The 24977-nt window shown below is 63.8% G+C and overlaps 2 protein-coding genes across 7 annotated transcripts in view; one reads left to right on the plus strand and one right to left on the minus strand.

Annotated features, from left to right (window-relative positions):
• On the plus strand, nucleotides 1-20661 carry GLB1L (galactosidase beta 1 like). 5 transcript variants are annotated; one of them, XM_073304846.1, is made up of 16 exons: nucleotides 5-123; nucleotides 1765-1937; nucleotides 2482-2632; nucleotides 5637-5697; nucleotides 6055-6149; nucleotides 14041-14221; nucleotides 15205-15263; nucleotides 15604-15725; nucleotides 16587-16627; nucleotides 17755-17873; nucleotides 18161-18235; nucleotides 18318-18407; nucleotides 18586-18699; nucleotides 19139-19270; nucleotides 19482-19697; nucleotides 19933-20243. In XM_073304846.1, exons 1-16 carry the CDS (start codon nucleotides 70-72, stop codon nucleotides 20158-20160), a joined length of 1911 nt encoding a protein of 636 aa, XP_073160947.1. In that variant the 5' UTR covers nucleotides 5-69; the 3' UTR covers nucleotides 20161-20243. The 5 variants fall into 5 exon arrangements, with proteins under 5 accessions (XP_073160948.1, XP_073160945.1, XP_073160946.1 ...); XM_073304847.1 differs by lacking the exon at nucleotides 19933-20243 and having other exon boundaries at nucleotides 1-123; nucleotides 19036-19270; nucleotides 19482-19691; XM_073304844.1 differs by having other exon boundaries at nucleotides 2-123; nucleotides 19482-20661.
• ANKZF1 (ankyrin repeat and zinc finger peptidyl tRNA hydrolase 1) overlaps nucleotides 19824-24977 on the minus strand; it is a 14821-nt gene continuing 9667 nt past the window's right edge. For both annotated transcript variants that reach the window (XM_073304850.1, XM_073304849.1), the window contains 7 exons: nucleotides 24755-24892; nucleotides 24336-24461; nucleotides 23123-23447; nucleotides 22606-22717; nucleotides 22107-22241; nucleotides 21909-21979; nucleotides 19824-21759 (listed from right to left, as the gene is read on the minus strand). In XM_073304850.1, the coding sequence (XP_073160951.1) occupies nucleotides 21639-21759; nucleotides 21909-21979; nucleotides 22107-22241; nucleotides 22606-22717; nucleotides 23123-23447; nucleotides 24336-24461; nucleotides 24755-24892 (1028 nt within the window). In that variant the 3' untranslated portion in view covers nucleotides 19824-21638. The remainder of the gene's footprint in view (nucleotides 21760-21908; nucleotides 21980-22106; nucleotides 22242-22605; nucleotides 22718-23122; nucleotides 23448-24335; nucleotides 24462-24754; nucleotides 24893-24977) is intronic.

The raw sequence follows: 24977 nt of genomic DNA on the forward strand, positions 1-24977 counted from the left end.
GGCCGGGAGGGGCCGAGGCCGGTCATGTGACGGCTCCTGCTTCCTTCCCAGCTGCGGGGGGCTGTGAGCATGGGGCCCGGGCGCCGACTCCTGCTGCTGGCCGCGGCGCTCCTGCCGCTGGAGGTGAGTCGGGCCGAGCCGAGCCGGGCCGGGCCGGGCCGGGCCGAGCCGAGCCGGGCCGGGCCGGGCCGGGAGCCCGGGGGGCGCTGGATCCGCTTTGACAGAGCAGCTAAAAACCCTGCGACCCGAGCCTGGGTCTGTCTCCCCGTCCCCCTTGGGGGCTCCGGGACTCGGAGCCCTCCGCGCCCCCTCCACTCCGGCCCCCAACCCGCCCGAGCCGGGGGCGGCAGCGGCCCGGGTGCCACCGAGCGGGGCGGGGGGTGGCCCATGGCCAGAGCTGGGTAAACCCCGTGGCCGTCGCCCTGCTCTGGCACCTGGCTGCGCCCCCAAGGCTGACCTGCCGGGCGTCGCGGAGAGCAGCCCCCCCACCCCGGCTCGTCCCTGCCTTGACCCCCCAGCCATGGGGCAGCAGGAGGCGCCCCCAGCTTCCCTTCGATCCGCCCCCCAGGGCGCCCCCAGCTTCCCTTCGATCCGCCCCCCAGGGCGCCCCCAGCTTCCCTTCGATCCGCCCCCCCGGGGCGCCCCCAGCTTCCCTTCGATCCTCCCCCCCGGGGCGCCCCCCAGCTTCCCTTCGATCCTCCCCCCCGGGGCGCCCCCCAGCTTCCCTTCGATCCTCCCCCCCGGGGCGCCCCCCAGCTTCCCTTCGATCCGCCCCCCAGGGCGCCCCCAGCTTCCCTTCGATCCGCCCCCCAGGGCGCCCCCAGCTTCCCTTCGATCCTCCCCCCCGGGGCGCCCCCCAGCTTCCCTTCGATCCTCCCCCCCGGGGCGCCCCCCAGCTTCCCTTCGATCCTCCCCCCCGGGGCGCCCCCCAGCTTCCCTTCGATCCTCCCCCCCGGGGCGCCCCCCAGCTTCCCTTCGATCCTCCCCCCCGGGGCGCCCCCAGCTTCCCTTCGATCCTCCCCCCCGGGGCGCCCCCAGCTTCCCTTCGATCCTCCCCCCCGGGGCGCCCCCAGCTTCCCTTCGATCCTCCCCCCCGGGGCGCCCCCCAGCTTCCCTTCGATCCTCCCCCCCGGGGCGCCCCCCAGCTTCCCTTCGATCCTCCCCCCCGGGGCGCCCCCCAGCTTCCCTTCGATCCTCCCCCCCGGGGCGCCCCCCAGCTTCCCTTCGATCCTCCCCCCCGGGGCGCCCCCCAGCTTCCCTTCGATCCTGCCCCCCCGGGGCGCCCCCAGCTTCCCTTCGATCCTCCCCCCCGGGGCGCCCCCAGCTTCCCTTCGATCCTCCCCCCCGGGGCGCCCCCCAGCTTCCCTTCGATCCGCCCCCCCGGGGCGCCCCCCAGCTTCCCTTCGATCCGCCCCCCCGGGGCGCCCCCCAGCTTCCCTTCGACCCTGCCCCCCCGGGCGCCCCCCAGCTTCCCTTCGACCCTGCCCCCCCAGGGCGCCCCCAGCTTCCCTTCGACCCTGCCCCCCCAGGGCACCCCCCAGCTTCCCTTCGACCCTGCCCCCCCAGGGCGCCCCCCAGCTTCCCTTCGATCCTCCCCCAGGGCACCCCCCAGCTTCCCTTTGACCCTGCCCCCCAGGGCGCCCCCCAGCTTCCCTTCGATCTGCCCCCCCCGGGCGCCCCCCAGCTTCCCTTCGATCCTGCCCCCCAGGGTGAGGCCAGCACCCCGGGTAGGGCAGCGTGTGCTCACAGCCCCCGTGGGGCCAGGCCTATGCCGGTGCCCGCTCCTTCCAGGTGGATTACACCCACGACTGCTTCCGCAAGGACGGCGCCCCCTTCCGCTACGTCTCGGGCAGCGTCCACTACGCCCGCGTCCCGCGCCCCGCCTGGCGCGACCGGCTCCGGAAGATGTACATGAGCGGCCTCAACGCCGTGCAGGTGTAGGTGACCCGCGTGCTCCCATGGGGCTCCCCCGGGGCGGGCTGCCCCCAGGGCCGGTCCTGCCAGGGCCACTCGCCCGCCCACGGGCTCTCCAGGTCACGGCTCTCGCCCTGGGGTCCCCGGTTCCTGCCCCAAAACCAGAGCCTCGTGTGGGGCCGAAGTGATCTCCGGTCCCCGAGCCTGGGGCTCTGATCCCAGCCCCACCCCTGCAGCCTCCGGCGGAGCAGCCATGGCCCCGGCGGCTGGTGACGGTGGCCAGGTCGGCTCACAGGAGACACTTGTCCCCCCCCAGCGCGGCCAGTCGGCCCTCTGGCGTCCGAAGAGTTAATGCACCGATAACTGGGTCAGGGCCCTCGGTCCTGTGCCGCGCCCGGGACCCACACCTGTCGTTAGGGATCTCCCTGCCGTGCTGGGGTGCTCGGCCTTCCACCACGGGCCGAGCCCCCCCCAGGGAGTACAGACCCCGGCAGCTGTGCCCCCCACCACTCTGAGATAGCGCGTCCGGCGGCCGCTCCCCTCACTGATCCTGTCTCTCTTCCCCAGCTACGTCCCCTGGAATTACCACGAGCCACTGCCCGGGGTCTATGACTTCTCTGGGGACCGAGACCTGGGAAGCTTCCTGGACCTGACGGCAGAGCTGGGCCTCCTGGTGATCCTGCGGCCCGGGCCCTACATCTGCGCCGAGTGGGAGATGGTGAGGGCTGGGCAGGGGCTGCTCTGCCCTGAGTCTGACCCCAGCCCCTGTGTTCCCGGCCCAGCCCCCCACCCCACCCTGGCCCAGCCCCCAGCGCCCCACCCCGGTCCGGCCCAGCCCCTCCTCCCCCGCATCCGGCCCAGCCCCCAGCGCCCCACCCCGGTCCGGCCCAGCCCCTCCTCCCCTGCATCCGGCCCAGCCCCCAGCGCCCCACCCCGGTCCGGCCCAGCCCCCTCCTCCCCTGCATCCGGCCCAGCCCCCAGCGCCCCACCCCGGCCCAGCCCCCTCCTCCCCCGCATCCGGCCCAGCCCACAGCGCCCCACCCCGGTCCAGCCCAGCCCCCTCCTCCCCCGCATCCGGCCCAGCCCCCAGCGCCCCACCCCGGTCCGGCCCAGCCCCCTCCTCCCCCGCATCCGGCCCAGCCCCCAGCGCCCCACCCCGGCCCAGCCCCCTCCTCCCTGCATCCGGCCCAGCCCCCAGCGCCCCACCCCGGTCCGGCCCAGCCCCCTCCTCCCCTGCATCCGGCCCAGCCCCCAACGCCCCACCCCGTCCGGCCCAGCCCCCTCTGCCCCCGCATCCGGCCCAGCCCCCAGCGCCCCACCCCGGCCCAGCCCCCTCCTCCCCCGCATCCGGCCCAGCCCCCAGCGCCCCACCCCGGTCCGGCCCAGCCCCCTCCTCCCCCGCATCCGGCCCAGCCCCCAGCGCCCCACCCCGGTCCGGCCCAGCCCCCTCCTCCCCCGCATCCTGCCCAGCCCCCAGCGCCCCACCCCGGTCCGGCCCAGCCCCCTCTGCCCCCGCATCCGGTCCAGCCCCCAGCGCCCCACCCCGGTCCGGCCCAGCCCCCTCCTCCCCCGCATCCGGCCCAGCCCCCAGCGCCCCACCCCGCATCCGGCCCAGCCCCCTCCTCCCCCGCATCCGGCCCAGCCCCCAGCGCCCCACCCCGGCCCAGCCCCCTCCTCCCCCGCATCCGGCCCAGCCCACAGCGCCCCACCCCGGTCCGGCCCAGCCCCTCCTCCCCCGCATCCGGCCCAGCCCCCAGCGCCCCACCCCGGTCCGGCCCAGCCCCCTCCTCCCCCGCATCCTGCCCAGCCCCCAGCGCCCCACCCCGGTCCGGCCCAGCCCCCTCTGCCCCCGCATCCGGTCCAGCCCCCAGCGCCCCACCCCGGTCCGGCCCAGCCCCCTCCTCCCCCGCATCCGGCCCAGCCCCCAGCGCCCCACCCCGGTCCGGCCCAGCCCCCTCCTCCCCCGCATCCGGCCCAGCCCCCAGCGCCCCACCCCGCATCCGACCCAGCCCCCTCCTCCCCCGCATCCGGCCCAGCCCCCAACGCCCCACCCCGTCCGGCCCAGCCCCCTCTGCCCCCGCATCCGGCCCAGCCCCCAGCGCCCCACCCCAGTCCGGCCCAGACCCCTCCTCCCCTGCATCCGGCCCAGCCCCCAGCGCCCCACCCCGGTCCGGCCCAGCCCCCTCCTCCCCCGCATCCGGCCCAGCCCCAGCGCCCCACCCCGGTCCGGCCCAGCCCCCTCTGCCCCCGCATCCGGCCCAGCCCCCAGCGCCCCACCCCGGTCCGGCCCAGCCCCCTCCTCCCCCGCATCCGGCCCAGCCCCCAGCGCCCCACCCCGCATCCGGCCCAGCCCCCTCTGCCCCCGCATCCGGCCCAGCCCCCAGCGCCCCACCCCAGTCCGGCCCAGACCCCTCCTCCCCTGCATCCGGCCCAGCCCCCAGCGCCCCACCCCAGTCCGGCCCAGACCCCTCCTCCCCTGCATCCGGCCCAGCCCCCAGCGCCCCACCCCGGCCCAGCCCCCTCCTCCCCTGCATCCGGCCCAGCCCCCAGCGCCCCACCCCGGTCCGGCCCAGCCCCCTCTGCCCCCGCATCCGGCCCAGCCCCCAGCGCCCCACCCCGGTCCGGCCCAGACCCCTCCTCCCCCGCATCTGGCCCAGCCCCCAGCGCCCCACCCCGGTCCGGCCCAGCCCCCTGCTCCCCCGCATCTGGCCCAGCCCCCAGCGCCCCACCCCGGTCCGGCCCAGCCCCCTCTGCCCCCGCATCCGGCCCAGCCCCCAGCGCCCCACCCCTGTCCGGCCCAGACCCCTCCTCCCCCGCATCCGGCCCAGCCCCAACGCCCCACCCCGTCCAGCCCAGCCCCCTCTGCCCCCGCATCCGGCCCAGCCCCAGCGCCCCACCCCGGTCCGGCCCAGACCCCTCCTCCCCTGCATCCAGCCCAGCCCCCAGCGCCCCACCCCGGTCCGGCCCAGACCCCTCCTCCCCGCATCCGGCCCAGCCCCCAGCGCCCCATCCCGGTCCGGCCCAGCCCCCTCTGCCCCCGCATCCGGCCCAGCCCCCAGCGCCCCACCCCGGTCCAGCCCAGCCCCCTCCTCCCCCGCATCCGGCCCAGCCCCCAGCGCCCCACCCCCGGTCCGGCCCAGCCCCCTCCTCCCCCGCATCCGGCCCAGCCCCCAGCACCCCACCCCGGTCCGGCCCAGCCCCCTCCTCCCCCGCATCTGGCCCAGCCCCAGCGCCCCACCCCGGCCCAGCCCCCTCTTCCCCCGCATCCGGCCCAGCCCCCAGCGCCCCACCCCGGTCCGGCTCAGATCCCTGCTTGAGCTGAATTCAGGCCAATGTGGGGAAGCTCATCACAGAGGCACCTCGGAGACCCGCATGCGCCCACCAGCAAATGTCTGGGAGCAGAGAATACGCGGCGTGGATGCCAGACGGGGCAGCTGGAGCCGGGAACATCCGAGCGACCCCTTCCATCTGTGTGCTCACGAGCACCCCACACACGGCTCTGCTATTCCCTGCCCTGGGCTCCCCCCCCACACCTCCGCTGGTGCCCCTCACTCCCGACCCACAGCCCCCTCCTAGCTCTGCTGCCGCCCGTGAATTCTGACCCCTTTGTGGTGGGTCTGTGACGCAGGCCAATGAGACCTTCCTGCGCCTTCCACTTGGCCCAGAACCGCCATGTGTCTGGGGACTTACGAGTCTCTTTCTCCTCCGGGCTGTTTCTCTAGGGTGGCCTCCCTGCCTGGCTGCTGTGGAAACCAGACATTGTCCTTCGCTCCTCTGACCCAGGTAAGGGGCATCCCTCGAGGACCAGCCCACCGGGCTCCTGCCCTCAGCCACGCAGGGCCACTTAGTTGGTGCCAGGACGCTGTGGGGCTCTTGCGTTTACCTGCTAGGCTTCTCCCCATCCTTGGAGACCCGAATGCAGAGCAGCTGGGCTCCTTCTCTTCCCCCTCCCTCCCCGCCGCCCGCTGGAGACGGGGGTCAGCCTCTCACCCCTGGGCGCGCCAGGAAAGGCTGGCAGGCTCTGCCAGCGCCCTGTGCCCTCCCCACAAACCACAGTGGGCTTCTGGCTCTCACACGAACCTGCACCTGCCAGTGCAGTCCGAGACGGGGGCTGAGCCCAGCTGCTGTCTCTGCTCCCAGATTACCTGCAGGCCGTGGATTCCTGGCTGGACGTCCTGCTGCCCAGGATCAAGCCCCGGTTGTACCAGAATGGAGGGAACATCATCAGCATCCAGGTGGGGTGGGGTGCGGGGCTCAGGGTCCCTTCCCTGGCTCACTGCTTCTTTCCAAGCCTATCCCAGCAACCCAGAGCCCTCTGTGCTGTCCCCCTGGAGCTCCCTGCCCCTATAACCCTCCCACTAGAGTCTCCTACCCCTGCAACCCCCATTGCCCTGGAGCCCTCTTCCCATCACTCCTGTCCCCCACAGAGCCCCCTGCCCCAGTTGTTACCCGCACAAAATTCTGTTACTTGCACTCTCTAGGACATCCCACCTCTACCTAGTTCCTAGGGCTCAAGGTGTAACCCAGTTGATTTTAGCACCCCAACCCTTTCCCAGTTCCTAGGGCTCCCGGCAAAAGGCACCTAACTTTACCCCTTCATGGCTCCACTTCTACTCCAGGCTCAGAGCAAACACCCATTCCCTGTGGACTCAGGGCTTAATCTTTTGTGGGTTTACGGAGTCTTTTACCAGTGAAAGAGCCTCACACAGTAATAGCCTCTTGACCTCTATTTATTAACAGTCACCAAAACAGAACGTGCATGCTACACATACAACCCCCACCACTCCCAGTAAGACAGAGGAACTTTTCTTGATGGCCCATCAGGATCAGGTCCGTCTGGGGGACTCCAGTTTCTGCCTGGTGTCATTGGCAGCGTGTTGGTGTCTGGCAGCTCTGGGGCTCTGTCCTGGAGTTGGTTCCCAAGAATTCCTTTTGGACATCAGTTTATATAGTGAAACTTGCATCTCGCTTAGCTGTACCTTCACCAATCATTTTACTAACCAAGCCTAACATTGTAACAAAATTCTCTAACCAGTCCTACCCCACCACCTTAATTAATTTACACCTAGCAAAATTAACTATGTAACAGACAGAAACAATAGGGAAGTGGGGACCATGCAGATAAAACAAGACATGAGGATTTCGCAACCCCAACTATTGAGAAGTGATTTCTTGCCAGACAGGACACTATGAAACTACGTTGTCTTTAACCAGCTTGAGATCTGTTTCTTTATCCGGTGAGGGTGCATGCTATTTGGATGGGGTCTCCTTCTTATCAGCCCGATATTACATTGTTTTAATGTCATTAGTTGGAATGTGAGGATGTGACTTCCTGCTTCTCAGCGAACGGCTGCTGCTCTCCTAACATGGCTGCAGACAAAGGCCTCAGGCCTCACAACATGGCTACAGGAAAAGGCCTGAGGCCTTACAGTCCCTTCCTTAATGACGCTTTTACCAAAGCTGCCGTTACTATCCCATGAGTCTGACACTGCAGGCCAGCCTCCCGTGTTCTTCCAACCGTTCTCCTCCTCCAGCAAGCCAAAGCCACTAATAAAGCCACTAATAAAGCCAATTGGATTCCAATGATCACCACAATGGGGTGAACCGTAGAATATCAGGGTTGGAAGGGACCTCTTGAGATATCTAGTCCAACCCCCTGCTCAAAGCAGGACCAACCCCAACTAAATCATCCCAGCCAGGGCTTTGTCAAGCCAGGCCTTAAAAACCTCTAAGGAAGGAGATTCCACCACCTCCCTAGGCAACGCATTCCAGTGTTTCACCACCCTCCTAGTGAAAAAGTTTTTCCTAATATCCAACCTAAACCTCCCCCACTGCAACTTGAGACCATTACTCCTTGTCCTGTCCTCTTCCACCACTGAGAATAGTCTAGAACCATCCTCTCTGGAACCACCTCTCAGGTAGTTGAAAGCAGCTATCAAATCCCCTCTCATTCTTCTCTTCTGCAGACTAAACAATCCCAGTTCCCTCAGCCGCTCCTCATAAGTCATGTGTTCCAGCCCCCTAATCATTTTTGTTGCCCTTCGCTGGACTCTCTCCAATTTATCCACATCCTTCTTGTAGTGTGGGGCCCAAAACTGGACACAGTACTCCAGATGAGGCCTCACCAATGTCGAATAGAGGGGGACGATCACGTCTCTCGATCTGCTCGCTATGCCCCTACTTATACATCCCAAAATGCCATTGGCCTTCTTGGCAACAAGGGCACACTGCTGACTCATATCCAGCTTCTTGTCCACTGTCACCCCTAGGTCCTTTTCCGCAGAACTGCTGCCTAGCCATTCGGTCCCTAGTCTGTAGCTGTGCATTGGGTTCTTCCATCCTAAGTGCAGGACTCTGCACTTATCCTTATTGAACCTCATCAGATTTCTTCACCACCCTCCTGGTGAAATAGTGTTTCCTAATATCCAACCTAGACCTCCCCCACTGCAACTTGAGACCATTGCTCCTCGTTCTGTCATCTGCTACCACTGAGAACAGCCGAGCTCCATCCTCTTTGGAACCCCCCTGCAGGTAGCTGAAAGTGATACAATTGTGGTTTAAACTTCAAAGTAGTTCACAGTCCTTACTGATACGTAGTGTTCACAGTCATAACTTTTAACCTTTGTAATGTTGCAAAAACTTCTCTTAACTAAATAAGTCATAAAATACAATTCATTATTGTCTACTCCTGCCATTGGACAATGACTTCTAACACAAACACATCCCCTTCCTGCCTATACAACAGCTGGCTTTTGTTCGGTGAATATCTCAGACATACAGCTTGGGTTCCTTTGTCTTTAACATAGACACGTCCATCTCTTTCTTGTAAATTTTGATCCTCACACACACACCCCAAATTTTCATGGGCTACCTGCTGAAACATGTCAATGGTTTTCCGCTCTTGGGTTTCTTTATATGCCCAGGGATGGTGATTTTTTTGCTCGCCGGGTTCCCACAGGTACCACTGGATATATACCAGTAGCAAGAGGGTGTAGAGTTACTAGATATGCTCATAGAACCCTTTGATCTTTATTTAGGGTAAAGTTCACCAATTTCCATCATGCCGTTAATTGTCTCTCCCCTTCTGTAACGTTTTCCCACAACAGTTTTTATTTCCAAAGGCAAATTTCCTCACATGCCTTCCCAGATTATTTGAATGACCAAGTGCTGCCTTATTTCCTGGGCCCGCGTACAGGCGAATGCTCAGGACACGTTTCCTTGTACTGAGTCCAAAGTCCCTGCCAACAAGAACGAATCCTTTTCACCTCGCTGTTGCCACACTGGCAGTATTTTAGAAAATCATTGTTGCCCCATCCCTCTATGTGAGCAGCACCCAGTACTCAACTCCTAATCCAGTTCCACCCAAAGCAGTTTCCAGTACACCCCTTGGGAGCCTAGGCTACCCACCCCTCCTGGCTGCCAGGCAAATCCAGTAACCTTCAGTGGTTCACACTGAGGAAATGTTGGGGCAGTTCTACCTTTACCGTACTGCCCCGTATAGTAATCAGGGAAGGTGTGGCAATGGCCTTCCTTCCCTTCCTTCCAACTTTATACAACACCCAGGTGCATTCAGCTGGGCTTGCGTGCTGGAAGTTGATTAAGGCATGCTGATTATTACTGATTTTCAGGGGCGGCGGGTCGCATAGGCTAGGGGAGGCTCAGCCTCCCAAAACAGCCGGGCATGACCCCACCGCTTGCCGTGACCGCTCCCTGGGCTCCAGTTCTCTGGCTCCTTGAGCCCCCCGCGCTCCAGGGCAAGGGGGGCTGGGGCCACAAGCCGCTCTCCCTCCTGGCGCTCCTTTGGGGTTGGGGGGCTCGTCATGGGACTGGGCCAGTAGCCGCGGTGTGGGGGGTGGGGCTCTGGCAGGGTGTGGAAGGGGCGGGGCTGGGGATTCGCCTCCCCACACTGGGGGTTCACGTGCCCCTGGTAACCAGTGGTTTCACATACTTTCCTTTCCCTTGGTAATTTCACTTTGAGCTTAAAATGTTTTATGTCCATCCTTCCATTCCCACCAACAGATAAACCTTGTGTCTGAGGCACGTTCTGCCTTTAAACGTGCCTTTACCACCTGGGGATGTTTCCCTGTTCGCCTCTGCCTTTGACCTCTGCCATTCTGCACTATTGGTTTCTGTGAATACAGTTCAAATCCTCATTAATCCTGTTCTGCCTAATGCAGTAGTTAAAACAAAACAAAACAAAACGCAACACACAGCAACGGTAGCACAAGACAAACAACAACACAACACAAAATATAAAGCACAAAACACGCTATCTGCCGTGGCAGTGGATCCGCGGTATTCTGGGCTGCTCTTCAGCGGGTAGCAGCTTTCCCTGAAGTTCTGAAAGACAAAGAGCATTTTTCTACCCCCTCTGGGGGCGGCAGATTATGGCTTAAAATATCTCTTCCTTTTACAAATCTCCTTGCGGATTGCAGGCAAAACAGAGGAATTACCCCACATTCTTTCCTTTGGTTTTGTTCTATAGGCAGGCCAGGATTTAATGGCGTCTACCTTTTAAGGGTTTAGGGTGAATTATCTCACTGTTCAGTCATTACATTCATGAGGTGGTGTACCTCAGTTTCCCTTTCCATACAGCAAACCAAGTTTGTAATCGATTTTTGTTAGGTTGCTTTTTTGCTGTGCTAAGCGTTAAGTTTATTCCCAGGTCATAGCTGAGAAGCATCATTATCATAATGCTTTTTTCTTCCTTTTTTTTTTTTAAAAAACCACGAGGTGTGTTTCCAATTACCATTTCTAGCAGACTTAAAATTTTTTTCCCCAAAAAATCATATACATCGTTACAGGGTTACTCGTTAACATTACATTTATCCCAGTGTTTAATATTAACAATAACATTTGCATCGAATGTATTACAAGTGGGCATTTAACCATATCTTGTTATGCCTCTTACTTAGACAATTTGTCAGTGAGGCCAGTGCGTTCAATGTCCTCTTGAATCTTTGCATAGGCTTTAATTGAATTATATCCTTGGGATTTAGGTGAATTACACGGTAGGGGGATCATGCATGTCAGCAGACCCCTTTTGATCTGTCTATAGATTTCAGCACTGTGCATATACACACACGCACACAAAACATTCTACTTAGGGTAACCTGTCCTTATTCTTGGGCTTGACTCCTTTTTCCTTCCTTCCTTCCTTTCCAAAGGGTCATAATTTGAGCCTTTTGGTTTCAGGTAGTTTGTTTGCTGACCAGGTATGTCCTTTATCTGTGGCTCCTTTGTGCTGCCATTTATGGGCAGCTCTCTCCTTCCTCTATCAGTTAGGTAATTTGCATCAACACAGACGCTTTCTGGCTTGCTTTTGGCTCCAAAGCCATCAGCAGCTCAGAGACTCTGTCTTAAAAGAGACACAGTTAACTTCCACCAGAGTTTTGATTACTTTCCACTTTCAACTCCTGCTTCCAAAAGACACACAGTGATCTGAAAAAGAAAACACAACTGTCAAGGCTGATTCCCCCCTCTGGCACTTCGAGTGCAGAAGGTGGGGGCCTGCAAGGATTCTAAAAATTAATACTGGCCGCTCCAGGCTTGTATTAACTCCCAAGGTTACAGCTTCTCTCTGGCCTTGGCTTGGTAAACGCTGCCACCACCCAAATGCAAAAAAAACCCTTTGAACCCAGGAAGGAGCACTTGGGAATTCCTCCCTGTGGGGTACCCTCAAGCTCTTTCACCCCCCTCCAGGGAAGAGCTGAGAAAGAAAACAAAGGAAATTAGCTGTGGCTATCAGCTACTCAAACAGCATACTGACAGGTTTCAGAGTAGCAGCCGTGTTAGTCTGTATTCGCAAAAAGAAAAGGAGGACTTGTGGCACCTTAGAGACTAACCAATTTATTTGAGCATGAGCTTCCGTGAGCTACAGCTCACTTCATCGGATGCATACTGTGGAAAGTGTAGAAGATCTTTTATACACACAAAGCATGAAACCTCTTAGGACACCAAAAATCCAACACTGTTCTTAAAAAGGTAAATTTTATTAGAAACCAAAAGGAAAAAAATGCATCTGGAACTTAGGCTTTTTGCTAGAACTTAAAAGAAACAATTACAAAAATTAAGCACCCAAAATAGCTTTCTTGGGGGTTCAGCTTAAAGGTTACAAGCAAACTAAGGCTTCTGGGGTTAGCCCAGAGGAGATCCACAAGCCAAAATAAACTAAAAAAAACCTAATTGCGGCTATTTAAACATGCCCTGTCCAATAATTTCTTCTAGGTATGGAAGATGCATATTTATACCTGGTTCAAGCCTTACACAGCATTCCTGCTGCCCTCTGTTGCCCTCTTTCCCGGAGAGACACAACACACAAACCAAGAGAAGTTTCCCCCCCACCCCATTTTAAAAAGTTCTAGCCCTCCCATTGGCTCTTTTGGTCCGGTGCTCACTCCTTTTCCTTTACCTGGGGAACTTTGTTAATACTTTACAGGTAAAGCAAGCAGAGAACAGCCACCAAGAGGGACTTTTTTAGCTAACTGGGTGGCTGGGTGTCCATAAAAGGAAACTACCCCCCCCCTTCATTTATCACAACAACCTACTGTGGCTCCTTTTGGAGCCCTAATAGGATTTTAATTAAGTAGCATGTTTTGTTTGTATTTCTTTTACCCGTTCTACAATAGACACTGCACATGACCTGGGGAAAATGCACCTTCAGTGAGCTGTAGCTCACGAAAGCTCATGCTCAAATAAATTGGTTCGTCTCTAAGGTGCCACGAGTCCTCCTTTTCTTTTTGCGAACACAGACTAACACGGCTGCTACTCTGAAACCTTCCTTCCCTAGTTTAACTTCTATAACGTTAGCCATACCAGTTTTTACATACAGTGTAACTGTTTCTTTTGAGCTCAGAGAGTTTTCATGTGCGCTTATCACAGTGACAGTCTGATTACGCAGAGCCACCTGATCAGTGTTCCCGACGTTGTTTCTTTGTGCACCTCACCTCTGCTGTCACTCCAGAGGGCACCGTCTGTTCGTTAACAAGAAAAAGTTAGAATCTCTCTCCCTTCTCCCGGTTCTGGCTGCCCCTTACTACAGCCCCGACTTTGGTCTATAAAAAAATATTGAACTTTATAAAGCACTGGGGTATCTTAAGGGTTAAATGCTAACTACCAAAGCCAAACACCACTAGTTACCTGTGTCTGGCAAAAAGCCTCCCTCAGTTTTGCAGCTTTGAGTGAAAGATTCAAATGGATTTTTAGTGGTATTACTTAAAACAAACAAAGAAACAAACAAAAAGCCAATTCGTCTTAAACCTACAAAACAGGGTTTTACAAACCAGGAATGTTGTAAAATACACGTTTACACAATATATTTACCCCCCCCCCCCGATATGTACCTACAGTCGTTTTTTCCTTAGCAGCCCTTACACTGCTTTAATTCTCACACAGCTGTGCCGCCTCTTATACACTTGGGGGCAGGTAAATTCCAATAGAAACCCCTTCTTCTTTTAGCGAATTTGACTAAATTGTCGATAGTCCAATTATTTAAATCAGATTGTCTCTGTGCCTGGATTATTTACAGACATTTCTTTGGAAAAGGGCCCATTTTTCCTTCAGAATCGCTGCAAAGAAACCAAGAATTCTCTTTCTGTAACACTTCCCATCTTTCAGCTGTTCCGTTCCCTCCAGCCTCTGCATAGTTAACTTCTCACTCTCTGTCCTTACATCACTTGTTTATCTCCCAAAATGACACCTTCATCAACTCAGATTTCACCATTCCCAGTATTGTCCCAGGGATCTGAAATCCCCATGCCTGGACTGACTTACTCCTTCCCTTACTCCTGCCACTATGCCCCTCAGGGCTCCTAACCTGTTTTCCAATCTCTTTATCTGTTGCCTGCCTGCTTGTCTGGGCCTGATCCTGCTTTCCTCGCTGAACTGCCCCTGCCCATGGGCACAGGCCTTGTCCCACTACCCATTTAGCAAGGAGGGTGGGCTCCTCAACTAGCCCCCACCCCTCCTGGTCCCTTTTCTTTGTTCCCTTTCTCTCGTGTTGCTCTGGGGGGGTCACTCTGCCAAGTAGGTAGCGACCCTTTCTGACAGCAGGCACAGCGGGGGGGGAGTGGGGGGAGGCCAGGGTCCCGCAGCGCCCCCCCCCCTCACGGCTGCCCGGCCCCGCAGGTGGAGAACGAATATGGGAGCTACTCCGCCTGCGACTACGACTACCTGCGTCACCTACTGGCCGCCTTCCGCGCCCGGCTGGGGCCCGACGTGCTGCTCTTCACCACCGACGGCAACAGCGCCCCCGAGCTGCGCTGCGGCACCCTGCAGGGGCTCTACGCCACCGTGGACTTCGGGCCAGGTGCCCCTGGGCGGGGGTGGGGGCAGGACGGTGGGGGACTGGCTTGGACGGGGGGCAGGACAGTGGAGGGGCTGCCTCAGACGGGGGCAGGACGGCAGGGGGAGCTGGTTCGGATGCGGGCAGGACGGCAGGGGGAGCTGGTTCGGATGGGGGGCAGGACGGCAGGGGGAGCTGGTTCGGATGGGGGGCAGGACGGCAGGGGGAGCTGGTTCGGATGGGGGGCAGGACGGTGCGGGGAGCTGGCTCAGATGGGGCAGGACGGTGCGGGGAGCTGGCTCGGATGGGGGGCAGGACGGCAGGGGGAGCTGGCTCGGATGGGGGGCAGGACGGCAGGGGGAGCTGGTTCGGATGGGGGGCAGGACGGCGGGGGGAGCTGGCTCAGATGGGGCAGGATGGCAGGGGGAGCTGGCTCGGATGGGGGCAGGACAACAGGGGGAGCTGGTTCAGATGGGGGGCAGGACAACAGGAGGAGCTGGTTCAGATGGGGGGCAGGACGGCAGGGGGAGCTGGTTCGGATGGGGGGCAGGACGGCAGGGGGAGCTGGTTCGGATGGGGGGCAGGACGGTGCGGGGAGCTGGCTCAGACGGGGCAGGACGGTGCGGGGAGCTGGCTCGGATGGGGGGCAGGACGGCAGGGGGAGCTGGCTCGGATGGGGGGCAGGACGGCAGGGGGAGCTGGTTCGGATGGGGGGCAGGACGGCGGGGGGAGCTGGCTCAGATGGGGCAGGATGGCAGGGGGAGCTGGCTCGGATGGGGGCAGGACAACAGGGGGAGCTGGTTCAGATGGGGGGCAGGACAACAGGAGGAGCTGGTTCAGATGGGGGGCAGGACGGCAGGGGGAGCTGGCTCGGATGGGGGCAGGACGGCGGGGGGAGCTGGCTCGGATGGGGGCAGGACGGCGGGGGGTATAAGGGAGGGGGGCTGGCAGACAAGCCCGATGGGGGCCTAGAGCCCTGCACTGACCTGCCCCCTTCTGTCCCCCAGGCCCCAATGTCACAGCCGCGTTTGCCCCTCAGCGACTCTATGAACCCAAGGGACCTCTGGTGAGAGTGGGCCCCGTGGGCATGGGGGGCGGGTGCTGCCTCGGCCTTTGTGGGTTGTAGGAGTTGGGGGTTGGTTGTGGCAGGAGCTCTGTGCTCAGAAGGGCTCTGGGGGATGTCGCTCTGGGGCATGGGGGGGCTCTGTGGGGCACAGGGGGCCTGGGCAGGGGGCTCTGGACTCCCTTGTCTCAGAAGCGACTCCTGCAGGCTCAGTGCTGGGGGGCGGGGAGTGGGGGGGCTGCCCGGTGCCTGGAGCGACTCCCTCTGGTGGCTGCTGGGAGCTGGGGGCTTGGGGGGCCCTGGCTGGCTGCCGGGGCTGTGGGTAACGGCCCGTCTGCCCCAGGTGAACTCGGAGTACTACACGGGCTGGCTGGACTACTGGGGAGAGCCGCATGCCAGCAGCAGCCCCGCGCAGGTGGCTCAGGGTCTCCAGGACATGCTGCAGCTGGGAGCCAACGTCAACATGTGACTGTCCGGCCGCGGGGGGGGGCCGGGCCGGGGGGGTGGCCTGGGCGGGGCAGAGGAACCCCTGGCCATGGGGCGCCTGCTGCCGGATCCCAGCGGGCGCCAGGCCCCCAAGGCCCGGGGGTTCCTCTGCCCCAGGCTGCCTGGGGAGGTTCTGCCGGGTCCGGCCCCAGGGCTGTGTCGTGCGGGAGGGAGAGGGATTGGTGCTGCCGTGCTGGAGGGCCAGGGCCATCCTCTGCTAGGGTCTGGCCAGCCCCGCAGGAGCCGCCCTCGGCAGTGGGGTGCGGCTGGCCCTGCCCCAGGGAGCCCCGTGCGGCCAGTTCCTTTGTCCCTGGTTCCCCGTCTCCGCGCCACCCCCAGCACCCAGGGGTCCCTGGGCTGAGCCAGGTGCCAGCCCTGCCATGCAGGTCGGTGCCGTGGCCCTGGCACGATTCTGGGCCACGCTGCACTCCCTGCATGGGGACTGGTAGCAAAGGGCCCCAGGGGCTTCCCCTTCCCTGCTCCAGGCAGGAGGCCCCAGTGCAGCCCTGGGTCAATGCAACCTGCCCTCTCCTTCCTGCCTCCCCTCCCCCCGGGTCTCTCTCGGTCCCTGTCCCCCCTCCCGGGGTCTCTCTCTGTCCCATGCTCCCCAGAGGCTCTGGCCCTTTCCCTTGGGCAGTAGCCGGTTTACACGGCTGGCTGCATTTGGTGATTTCCAGCCCATGGTGGGGCTGGGTCCCTCTTTGGGAACTGGGGGGTCAGGAAGGAGGGAGGTGATGGGGGGTAGCTGAAGGGAGGGTGGCTGCCCAGCCCTCAGGCCTGTCTGGGCTAGCTGCTGGGGCCACGCTGGGCGCTGATGGCCCCCTCTGGGTTATCACGTAGGTACATGTTCCAGGGAGGCACCAACTTCGGCTACTGGAGCGGTGAGTCCCCCCCGCCCCCGCCCCTGGGGAGCAGAGGAGCCAGGGAGGGCACAGGGCTGGGGGGGCTGTCCCGGCATCCCCGGGCCATGCTCTGGAACTGCTCCCTACGAAGCCAGGCAGGACTCTGGGGAAGTCTCCTTTCTGTGAGCAGCCTGTCTGCAGGACACACAGCTCACCCGGCTCCACCTTCCTGGGTCCGACCTCGGAGCATTCAGCCTCCTCTGCCCCTCCGTGCGCTTCCCACAGCGAGTCCGCCCAGGCGGGGTCCTGGGGAAGCCAGAGGGTCCTGCCCCCCAACTCCGCAATCAGACGGGACTCTCCGCCAGCCAGTAACACAGAAGGTTTATTAGACGACAGGAACATGGTCTAACACAGAGCTTGTAGCTGCAGAGAACAGGACCCCTCAGCTGGGTCCGTTTTGGGGGGCAGTGAGCCAGACAACCCCGTCTGCCCTTCACTCCATGTCCCAGCCAGCCCCAAACTGAAAACCCCCTCCAGCCCCTCCTCCTCTGGGCTTTGTCCCTGTCCCTGGCCAGGAGGTCACCGGATTCCTTTGTTCTCCAGCCCTTTAGCTCTCACCTTGCAGGGGGAAGGGCCCAGGGCATCAGTGGCCAGGAGACAGAGTGTCAGCCCTTTATGGACCCTGGCCCTTTGCTCTGCAACAATTACACCCCCTTATCCCACCCCTAGAGACGTAAGAAATGCATAGGGGAAACTGAGGCACCCCACCGTATTCAGAGGAAATATTAAGAACAGTCCCGCTTCGTCACAGCGGCTGCCTGGCGGGTCCCTGCAGGGCTGTGGTACCTAGGCATTGGCCCATCCTACTGGGGCCTGGTGCAGCGAGCCCCTTCTCTGCCCTGTAGCCCATGCCGGCACTGGCCCTCATCCTCCAGTAACGTGCCAGGCCACAGTCCGTGCGGTTTCCGTGCCACGGGCCAGGCCCCGTTCCCATCAGCGGCCCCTGGCCCTTGCCCCTGTCTCCCTCGGCTTGCCAGGCTCCGAGCCAGTGGGGGGCCCAGGCAGGGCCACGGCAAGAAGAGCCACGGCAGGGCAGAGCCACGGCAGGGCCCAGGAAGGGGCACCGTTGGGGCCCAGCCGTGGCTCACTGCGCCTGCCTTGGCCAGGTGCCGACTACAAGGGCCAATACAAGCCAGTCACCACCAGCTACGACTACGATGCGCCGCTCTCGGAGGCCGGCGACCCCACCGAGAAGCTGTTTGCCATCCGGACGGTCATCAGCAAGGTACCGAGCCCAGCGGGCCGGCGGGGAACCAGCCCCAGGCACAGCACAAAACCGGTGCGGCTGCCTGTGTCTGGGGCAGGGCTCTGTCCTGCCCACACCGTAACGCCCTGCTCTCCGCGGGGACAGCTGGGGGCGAGGGCGGCTCGCAGGGCGGAGGGAGAGGGGCGCCCCCGGCGCGCCCCCTGGGTTGATGGCTCCGGTCCCCTGCCCCACTTCCATGGCATCAGGAGGGGGCACCGTGCCCCTGACCCAGCCTGGCCGGCTCCTAATGGGGGTTTGCTGTTCAGTTCCAGCCCCTGCCTGAGGGTCCGATGCCGCCCGCCACCCCCAAGTACGCCTACGGCTCCGTGCCCCTGCGGAAGGTGAGTGGCTGCCCTGGGAGCTCCCCCCGCCCGGCCCCAGGAGGCGGCCGGCCACCCACCCAGCCTCTCTCCTCTTTTGCAGCAGGGCGAGGTGCTGGAGCTGCTGGACGTGCTGTGCCCCAGCGGGCCCATCCGGAGCCGGTTCCCCCTCACCTTCGAGGCCGTGAAGCAGGTGAGGGGGCAGGGGTGGGCACGGGGTCCTGGCGCCAGACTCCTCGCCTCTGCCAAGGCTCTACCTGGGAAGGAAGGAGCTGGGCCTGCTGCAGCCGGGAGGCCCTGGGGAGGGTTTCCCATGGGCAGCGCCTCAGCCCCCTGCTCCCACGGGGCTCTCACCCTCCACTCTGCTGCAGGCTCACGGCTTCGTCCTCTACCGGACTCGCCTGCCCCGGGACGTCTGGGATCCAGCCCCTCTGAGCTCCCCTCCCAACAGCGTCTGCGACCGCGCCTACGTGCTGCTCGACGGGGTGCGTACTGGCCCACTCCGGGGCCCTGAGCTCTGTGGGGCAATGCCCAGCCCCTCTCTCTGCAGCAGAAGGGGGGTTAGTGCCCATGGGGCAGAGGGGCTGGCAGTGCTGGAGACAGTGCAGGGGTCCTTGCTTCTGGGCACTTCTGCGGCGCTTGCTTGTCTGTGGGCCTTTGCCCTGGTCCCCGTCTCTGCTGTGGGGGCGGATCTGTGGGGGGTTTGCTTTGGCGTTCACCCCCCCGGGGTATCCATATGGGAGGGAGACCTGGGAGCTGGTTCCGCCTGCCCCCCGCTGGGGAGAGTCCATCTGGTCGCTTGCCTGTCCCGGTGTGTGCAGGGAGTGGGGGCGCCCAGACCGGACCTGGAAGGCCTGGCACCAAGGGGCCTCTGGGGAGGGGAGGCTGGCGCTGACCGAGTTCCCCATGCCTGCCTGGCGCCAGGAGTACCAGGGGAGGCTGGAGCGCGACGGGCAGACAACACTGAACCTCACGGGCCAGGCTGGTGCCACGCTGGACCTGCTGGTGGAGAACATGGGCAGGATCAACTTTGGTGTGAACACCAGCGACTTCAAGGTGAGGGGCGGGAGGTGGGCGCGCTGCTGCCAGGTGCCCGCTGGGCCGGGCACCCTCAATGCCTGCTGTCCCTGCGGACATAGGGGAGGGGCTGGGCAGCCTCCCCAGGCGGAAGGAGCAGGGTTCGCCCTGTGTGGGGAGCCCGCGGGCGGAGCCGTCAGTGCCCGGGACGTTGCTCCTCCCCACCGGTCTCCCGTCCCCGTGTTGGCAGGGCCTGCTCCGGAATCTCTCCCTGGACTCGGCTCTGCTCAGCGACTGGCTGATTTACCCCCTGGACGTGGACGCGGCCGTGGCGCGAGGCTGGCCCCTGCCCACCCCCCAGGCTGAGGGGAGCAGGGCCACGCTGCGGCCGGCTCTCTATACGGGGACCTTCCAGACCCCTGGCATCGCCTGGGACACCTTCGTGAAGTTCCCAGGCTGGAGCAAGGTACCGAGGCAGAGGGAGAGCTGGGGGCAGGGGAGCCGGCTGGAGGCGGGGGGCCAGCTTGGGGCCTGGCTGCGATGGAACAGCTGCTCACTGCCCACTGCTTGGGGGTGGGGGTCAGGGGAGAGGGCACCGGGTGGGTGTGTAGGGTGGAGGCAGTGGGCAGGGGCAGCAGTGTGCCAGGCTGAGAATGCCCCCCCCACACACACACACTCAGGTCCTCTCTCTGCCCCTCCAGGGCCAGCTCTGGATAAATGGCTTCAACCTGGGCCGGTACTGGCCGGCACAGGGGCCCCAGCAGACGCTCTTCGTGCCCGGCTCCCTGCTGCACGCTTCGGCCCCCAACAACATCACCCTGCTGGAGCTGGAGGGGGCCCCCCCCAGGCCCTTCCTGCTGTTCCTGGACCGGCCCCTGCTCAACCGGACCGCCAGCCCCGGGACTGGGGCCAAGCTGCTGACTCCCTAACGCGCCCCCCGCAGTGTCTCCTGGGCCCCAGAGGGCTCACCCTGGCCCAGCTGTGCAGAGGGCAGGGCCTGGGGGCCCCTTGCAGCCGCAGAGGCGGGGGGCAGCGTTGCTCCTGGTGAAATAGCAGGTACTGGCTGGGGCAGGGCTGCCCAGAACCTCATCATGGCCCCCCACAGCTGGGCCAGCCCCCAGCGGGCAGAGTCTGTCCCCCCACCAGTGGAAGACCCCAAGTGCCGCCCCTGGGGCCCGGCAGGCGCCCGGCCCAGCTGCCTGCAGCAGGACGAGCCGAGGGCCCCCCGTGCCCCGCAGAATGGAGACACAGCGTTCACTGCCTGCGGCTTTGGCTTGCCCTTTATTGCCCAGTGCGGGGTGTGTTGCGGCCACGTGCCGCGGGGGCTACTCCTGCGGCGCTGGTTTCCCGCCTGCCGACTCGCCCCCCAGGCTGGGCACCAAGGGTTACATTTTATTACCTGGTAAAGCAAAGAAAATCTCGTGCCCTCCCTACCGTGTCCGGCGTGTTCTGTCACCCTGGCACCGTGCCCGCCCCAGGGTGGTTCACCGCAAACCTCACGGGCCGTGAACAGCTCTGAGTGACCACGGGGGCACCAGCCGAGCCACCCTGAGCCAGAGCCCGGGTTCAGAGCCCCGGGGGGCACTCAAGGGCCATTGGGGGCTTGCTCAGGGTACTGGGGTCAAGGTACTGCACCCTGGGGAAAAACCGGGCACTCGTCCGCAACATGGCCCCCAGCACCCAGGGGGTGACTAGGACCTTGGGCACTGGGGGGGGGGGGGGAGGTTCCTCCCCCACCTCTGCAGGGCAAGGGGGAAGCAGTGCGGGGGCTATATCACCTTCCCCCCCCTTCCCCAGATCCAGCAGCAAGGGCAGGCGTGTGCTGGGCTGAGCTTTAGGGGCAGCGGCCTGAGTCAGTCACCGCTTGGGCTACCCCGGGCCAGCCAGCTCAGCCCCTGGGTAAAGGGGAGGATTCATGGGTGCCGGGCAGGGCCCAGGGTGCTGCAGGGAGCTCCCCCCAAGGCAAGGGGCTGCTGCCCTGAGCCAAGCTGCCCGTCATTAACCACCCTCAGCCCAGCTTGTGGGGCACACTCAGGTGGATGGCACAGCACCAGCGTTGAGCCGTCTAGTCCCTCCTCCATCGATCCACCAGCCACGCTGCCCCTTCAGCACCCCCTGCCCCAAAACAGGACCCTGACCCCGTGTTCCGGTGACGCTCCTGCCCAGGGGTCGGTGCTCGCCCCCCACCCAACCCATCCTGCGCCATGATCCCCTTCCCCTTGAGGCAGGGGCAGGGGGCTGCCCCCCGTGCTGGGAAGGAGGCCTTGAGGTGCGACAGGGATTTACACTCGGGCTCAGCCCCCCGGGAGCTCCCAGCGCCTCCCCCCAGCACCTGGCAGGCGACTGTCCATTTCCACACAACCCCCATTGCGCTCGGCAGCTGCCTGCCTTCCCGGCGGCGCGGGCGCTAGGTGGGGCCGGCGCGGCCCCGGCGATGAGCCTGCAGGCAGCCCGTGGAGCAGAAGGAGGAGTCGAGGTAGTGGAAGGGGATCCGGCCCAGCAGGGACTCGCCACACTGCCAGCAGCGCCTACACAAACCAGAAGGTACGGCATGGGCCAGCGTCTGGGGCCAGGCCTGCTCCCTGCCAGCAACTGGACAGGGGAGCTGCCAGCCCCACAGGGGAACAGGGCCTCCCCGCTGCCCCCCCGGGCCCGCAGCAGGTTCAGTGCCTGTTACCTGGTGTTGGCGAGAGCCGCGCCCGTGTCCGACAGCTGGGCAGCCAGTCTCCGCTCGGCAGCGAGGGCCCTCTGAGGAGCAGAGAGCCAGAGCCCCAGTGAGTGGGGTGAGCCCTGCCCCCCGGCCTGAGCAGCCCCTGAGAGCCAGGGCAGGGAGCCCCCCATGGGGGTCGGGGTGTCTGGGCCCCCCAGGCCTCACCTTCTCCCGGTCTGGCAGGGCCGCAAAGCGCCGCTTCTCCTCCTCCTCCTGCACCCGCTGCTTCCGCTGTGCTTTCTGTGCCCGCTGCTTCTCCAGCCGCCCGGCCTCCATCTCCGCCGTCAGGGGCCCGGGCACCTGGGGAGGACGAGCTCCGTCAGCCGGGGGGGGTCCTGGCTCCCCGGCCCGGCTCTGCGGACAGCCCCCACAGCTGGCTCGCGGTGGGCCGGGGGTTGGGTTCCTCGATTGTACACAGGGGCCTTAACACTACAGCCCCTCCTGGCTCCTCACACGGCTACCCCCCACCCCAACTCAGAGCGGGGCAGGTGCAGCCTAGGGGCAGGGCCCCCCAGCGTGGGGGAGGGGGCCAGCAGCCTGGAGCTGGATTGGTGCTCCCCAGGGAGGGCTCAGGCACCCCGGGGTGGGAGGATTTGAGCTCCCCCAGCTGTCCGAGGGCGCCAGGGAGGGATCTCAGGGCTGAAGGGCAGCGGGAGGCACCCACCTTGGCCCGCCTGTAGTCGTACTTGGCTGGGTGATCCACCATGAACCTGCGGAAGACGTTGCGTGTCGACTTGTCGGCAGAGACGCAATACGGAGGTCGCTCCTGCCAGTCCCTGGGAGCCAAGCAGAGAGCGGCTCAGGGCCGGGATAGGCCAGGGCTTGCTGCTTCCCTTTGGCAGGCTGCCCTCCCCCAGCCCCTGCAGGACGGGCAGCCCCACGAGCCAGCCAGGCCCTGGGGAGAACTGGGAAGGGGACCCCACCCCGCCCTGCTCCCTGGCCAGCCCACCCACCCAGCTGGCTAGATGTCCTGGGGCAGGGGAGAGGGAGCAGGCTGGGGGGCCCAGAGGCTGGAGTGGTGCAGGCGGAGGGCACCTTCCCGCAGGCCCCCGGGACCAGACCAGACCGGGCATTGAAGGGCGAACAAGGAAGCTGCAGACCCCCGGGCCCACAGGCAGGGCCAGCCTTGGGGGGAAGGGGGGGTGACTGCCCAGAGCGCTGGCCTCAGGGGGTCGCTGTACCTGAGCGCAGGATCGGCACCAGCCTCCAGCAGCAGTCGCACGGCTGCCCCCTTCCCTGCCGCAGCCGCCACGTGCAGCAGGGTGAAGCCGGTCCCGTCGATGGGCTCGCTGAGCAGCGAGAGGAGCCCAGGGGCCGCACAGGTGGGCTCTGACCCCTCACTCTGCACCCTGCCAGGGTGGCCTTGGGGCTGCCCCACAGCACCATCCTCACTGCCCGCAGGGGGGGCCCCACTCTCCGCCGCACCCAGGAGGCGCCGCAGCGTCCCCGCGTCCCCCGTCTTGCAGGCCGTGAACAGGGCGTCACGGAGCTGGCCCAGCAGCGTTTCTGGCAGGGAAGGACAGAGCAGCTCAGAGCCGGCCCCAGGGGCCCCCCAGCCCAAGCAGCACAGGGGTCTGACCCCTGTGCGGCATCCACCAGAGTGCGCCCCCGGCCCGTCACCCCAGGCTGTGGCTAAAGCATGGGCCAGGATGGCACCAGGCCAGATGCAAAGCCAGCCAGAGAGGACATGCCATGGTTAACGACCTGCAGGGTTAGCGAGGTGCACCAGCTTTTCGTTCGTCTGGCTCTGGCTCTGCCTGTCTCGGCTGGCCTGAGGAGCTGTTAGCCCCCGCAGGGCTCTCCCGCAAGGAGTGACGCACCGCGATCACCACCGCTCCAGAAGGGATGCAGACGGTGCTCCCCACAGGTCTCAGTGCAAGAGACCTCTGCTTCTCTGCACCTCTCCGTTTTTTCAAACATCCTCCTTAAACTGTGGAGCCCAGAACTGGACGCAGGACCAGGGGCGGTCTCCCCAGGGCTGTGTACAGAGGTAAAATCCCCCGTTCACACCCCACGGCTCACGTTAGCCCTTCGCCACAGCACCACCCTGGGAGCTCATGCTCAGCCATTTACCACTGACCCCCGAGTCCTTTCCAGAGGCCCCCACTCCACGGTGTGGCCTGCAGCCTCGCTCCTAGGGGTGGGCCTTTCCACCTGCCCATATTACAGCGCAGACTGGGCGATCCGGATCGCTCAGTATGGCCACCACTCTGCTGATCTGCCTCTTTGGCCCCCCTCGGCCCCTGCTCGCACACAGCAGCACATGGGAGGGGTGAGCTGGAGGGGTCTGACAGGGCAAATGGGGTGCAGGGGAGGAGCGGCCTGAGCCCACAGAGCCCCGACGTGGCACACGTGGGCAGGGCAGAGACAGCAGCATGGCCCAGCCTGACTTACCTCCATTCTCCCAGGGAGCAGGCTCTGCCCCAGGCCCGTCCTGGGGCTCCGCCACCATCCCTGCTCCTGGCTGCGGTGCTGAGCCCTCGGGCTCTTCGTGGCCTCCTGGCCCCACGGCGCAGGCCCCTGCTCCGGGAACAACCAGGAGAGGGATAAACACGGTCCGGGGCCAACACCCTCCCCCCATCCCGGGGGCATGCAGCTTCCCCCAGCCCCTGCCAGCAAAGGCCAGGTGCCAGCTGCCCCCAGCGCCAGAGGCAAAGGCAGGGAAGCCAGCAGCTTCCACCTGCTCATGCACCCCCCCCAACACACACCAAAGGACACCCATGTTAGCCCCTTGTGCCGCGAGGGCCTTGCCCTTGAGTGGGTCTGGCAGGGCCACCAGCAGCGCCCGTCCCAGGGGAACCCCCCGTTCTTACCTCTCCCCACTTTGTTTTTCTTCTTCCTCCTCTTGCGGCTTCGCTTAGGCATCACCTCAAACTCCTGGAGCTGCAGCGTGCTCAGCGTCACCTCCACGGTCTCCAGCTCCCCAGCCTGGCTCTCCTCCTCCGACGGGGCTTTGGGGGAGACAGGTGGGATTGGGGCTGGTGGGCCCGCCCGTGCGCTCAGGCCCCACCCCTTCTCTGCAGGTGAGTTGGGGGA

Source organism: Lepidochelys kempii, chromosome 11 (genome assembly GCF_965140265.1).
Source record: "Lepidochelys kempii isolate rLepKem1 chromosome 11, rLepKem1.hap2, whole genome shotgun sequence".
Lineage (NCBI taxonomy): Eukaryota > Metazoa > Chordata > Testudines > Cheloniidae > Lepidochelys > Lepidochelys kempii.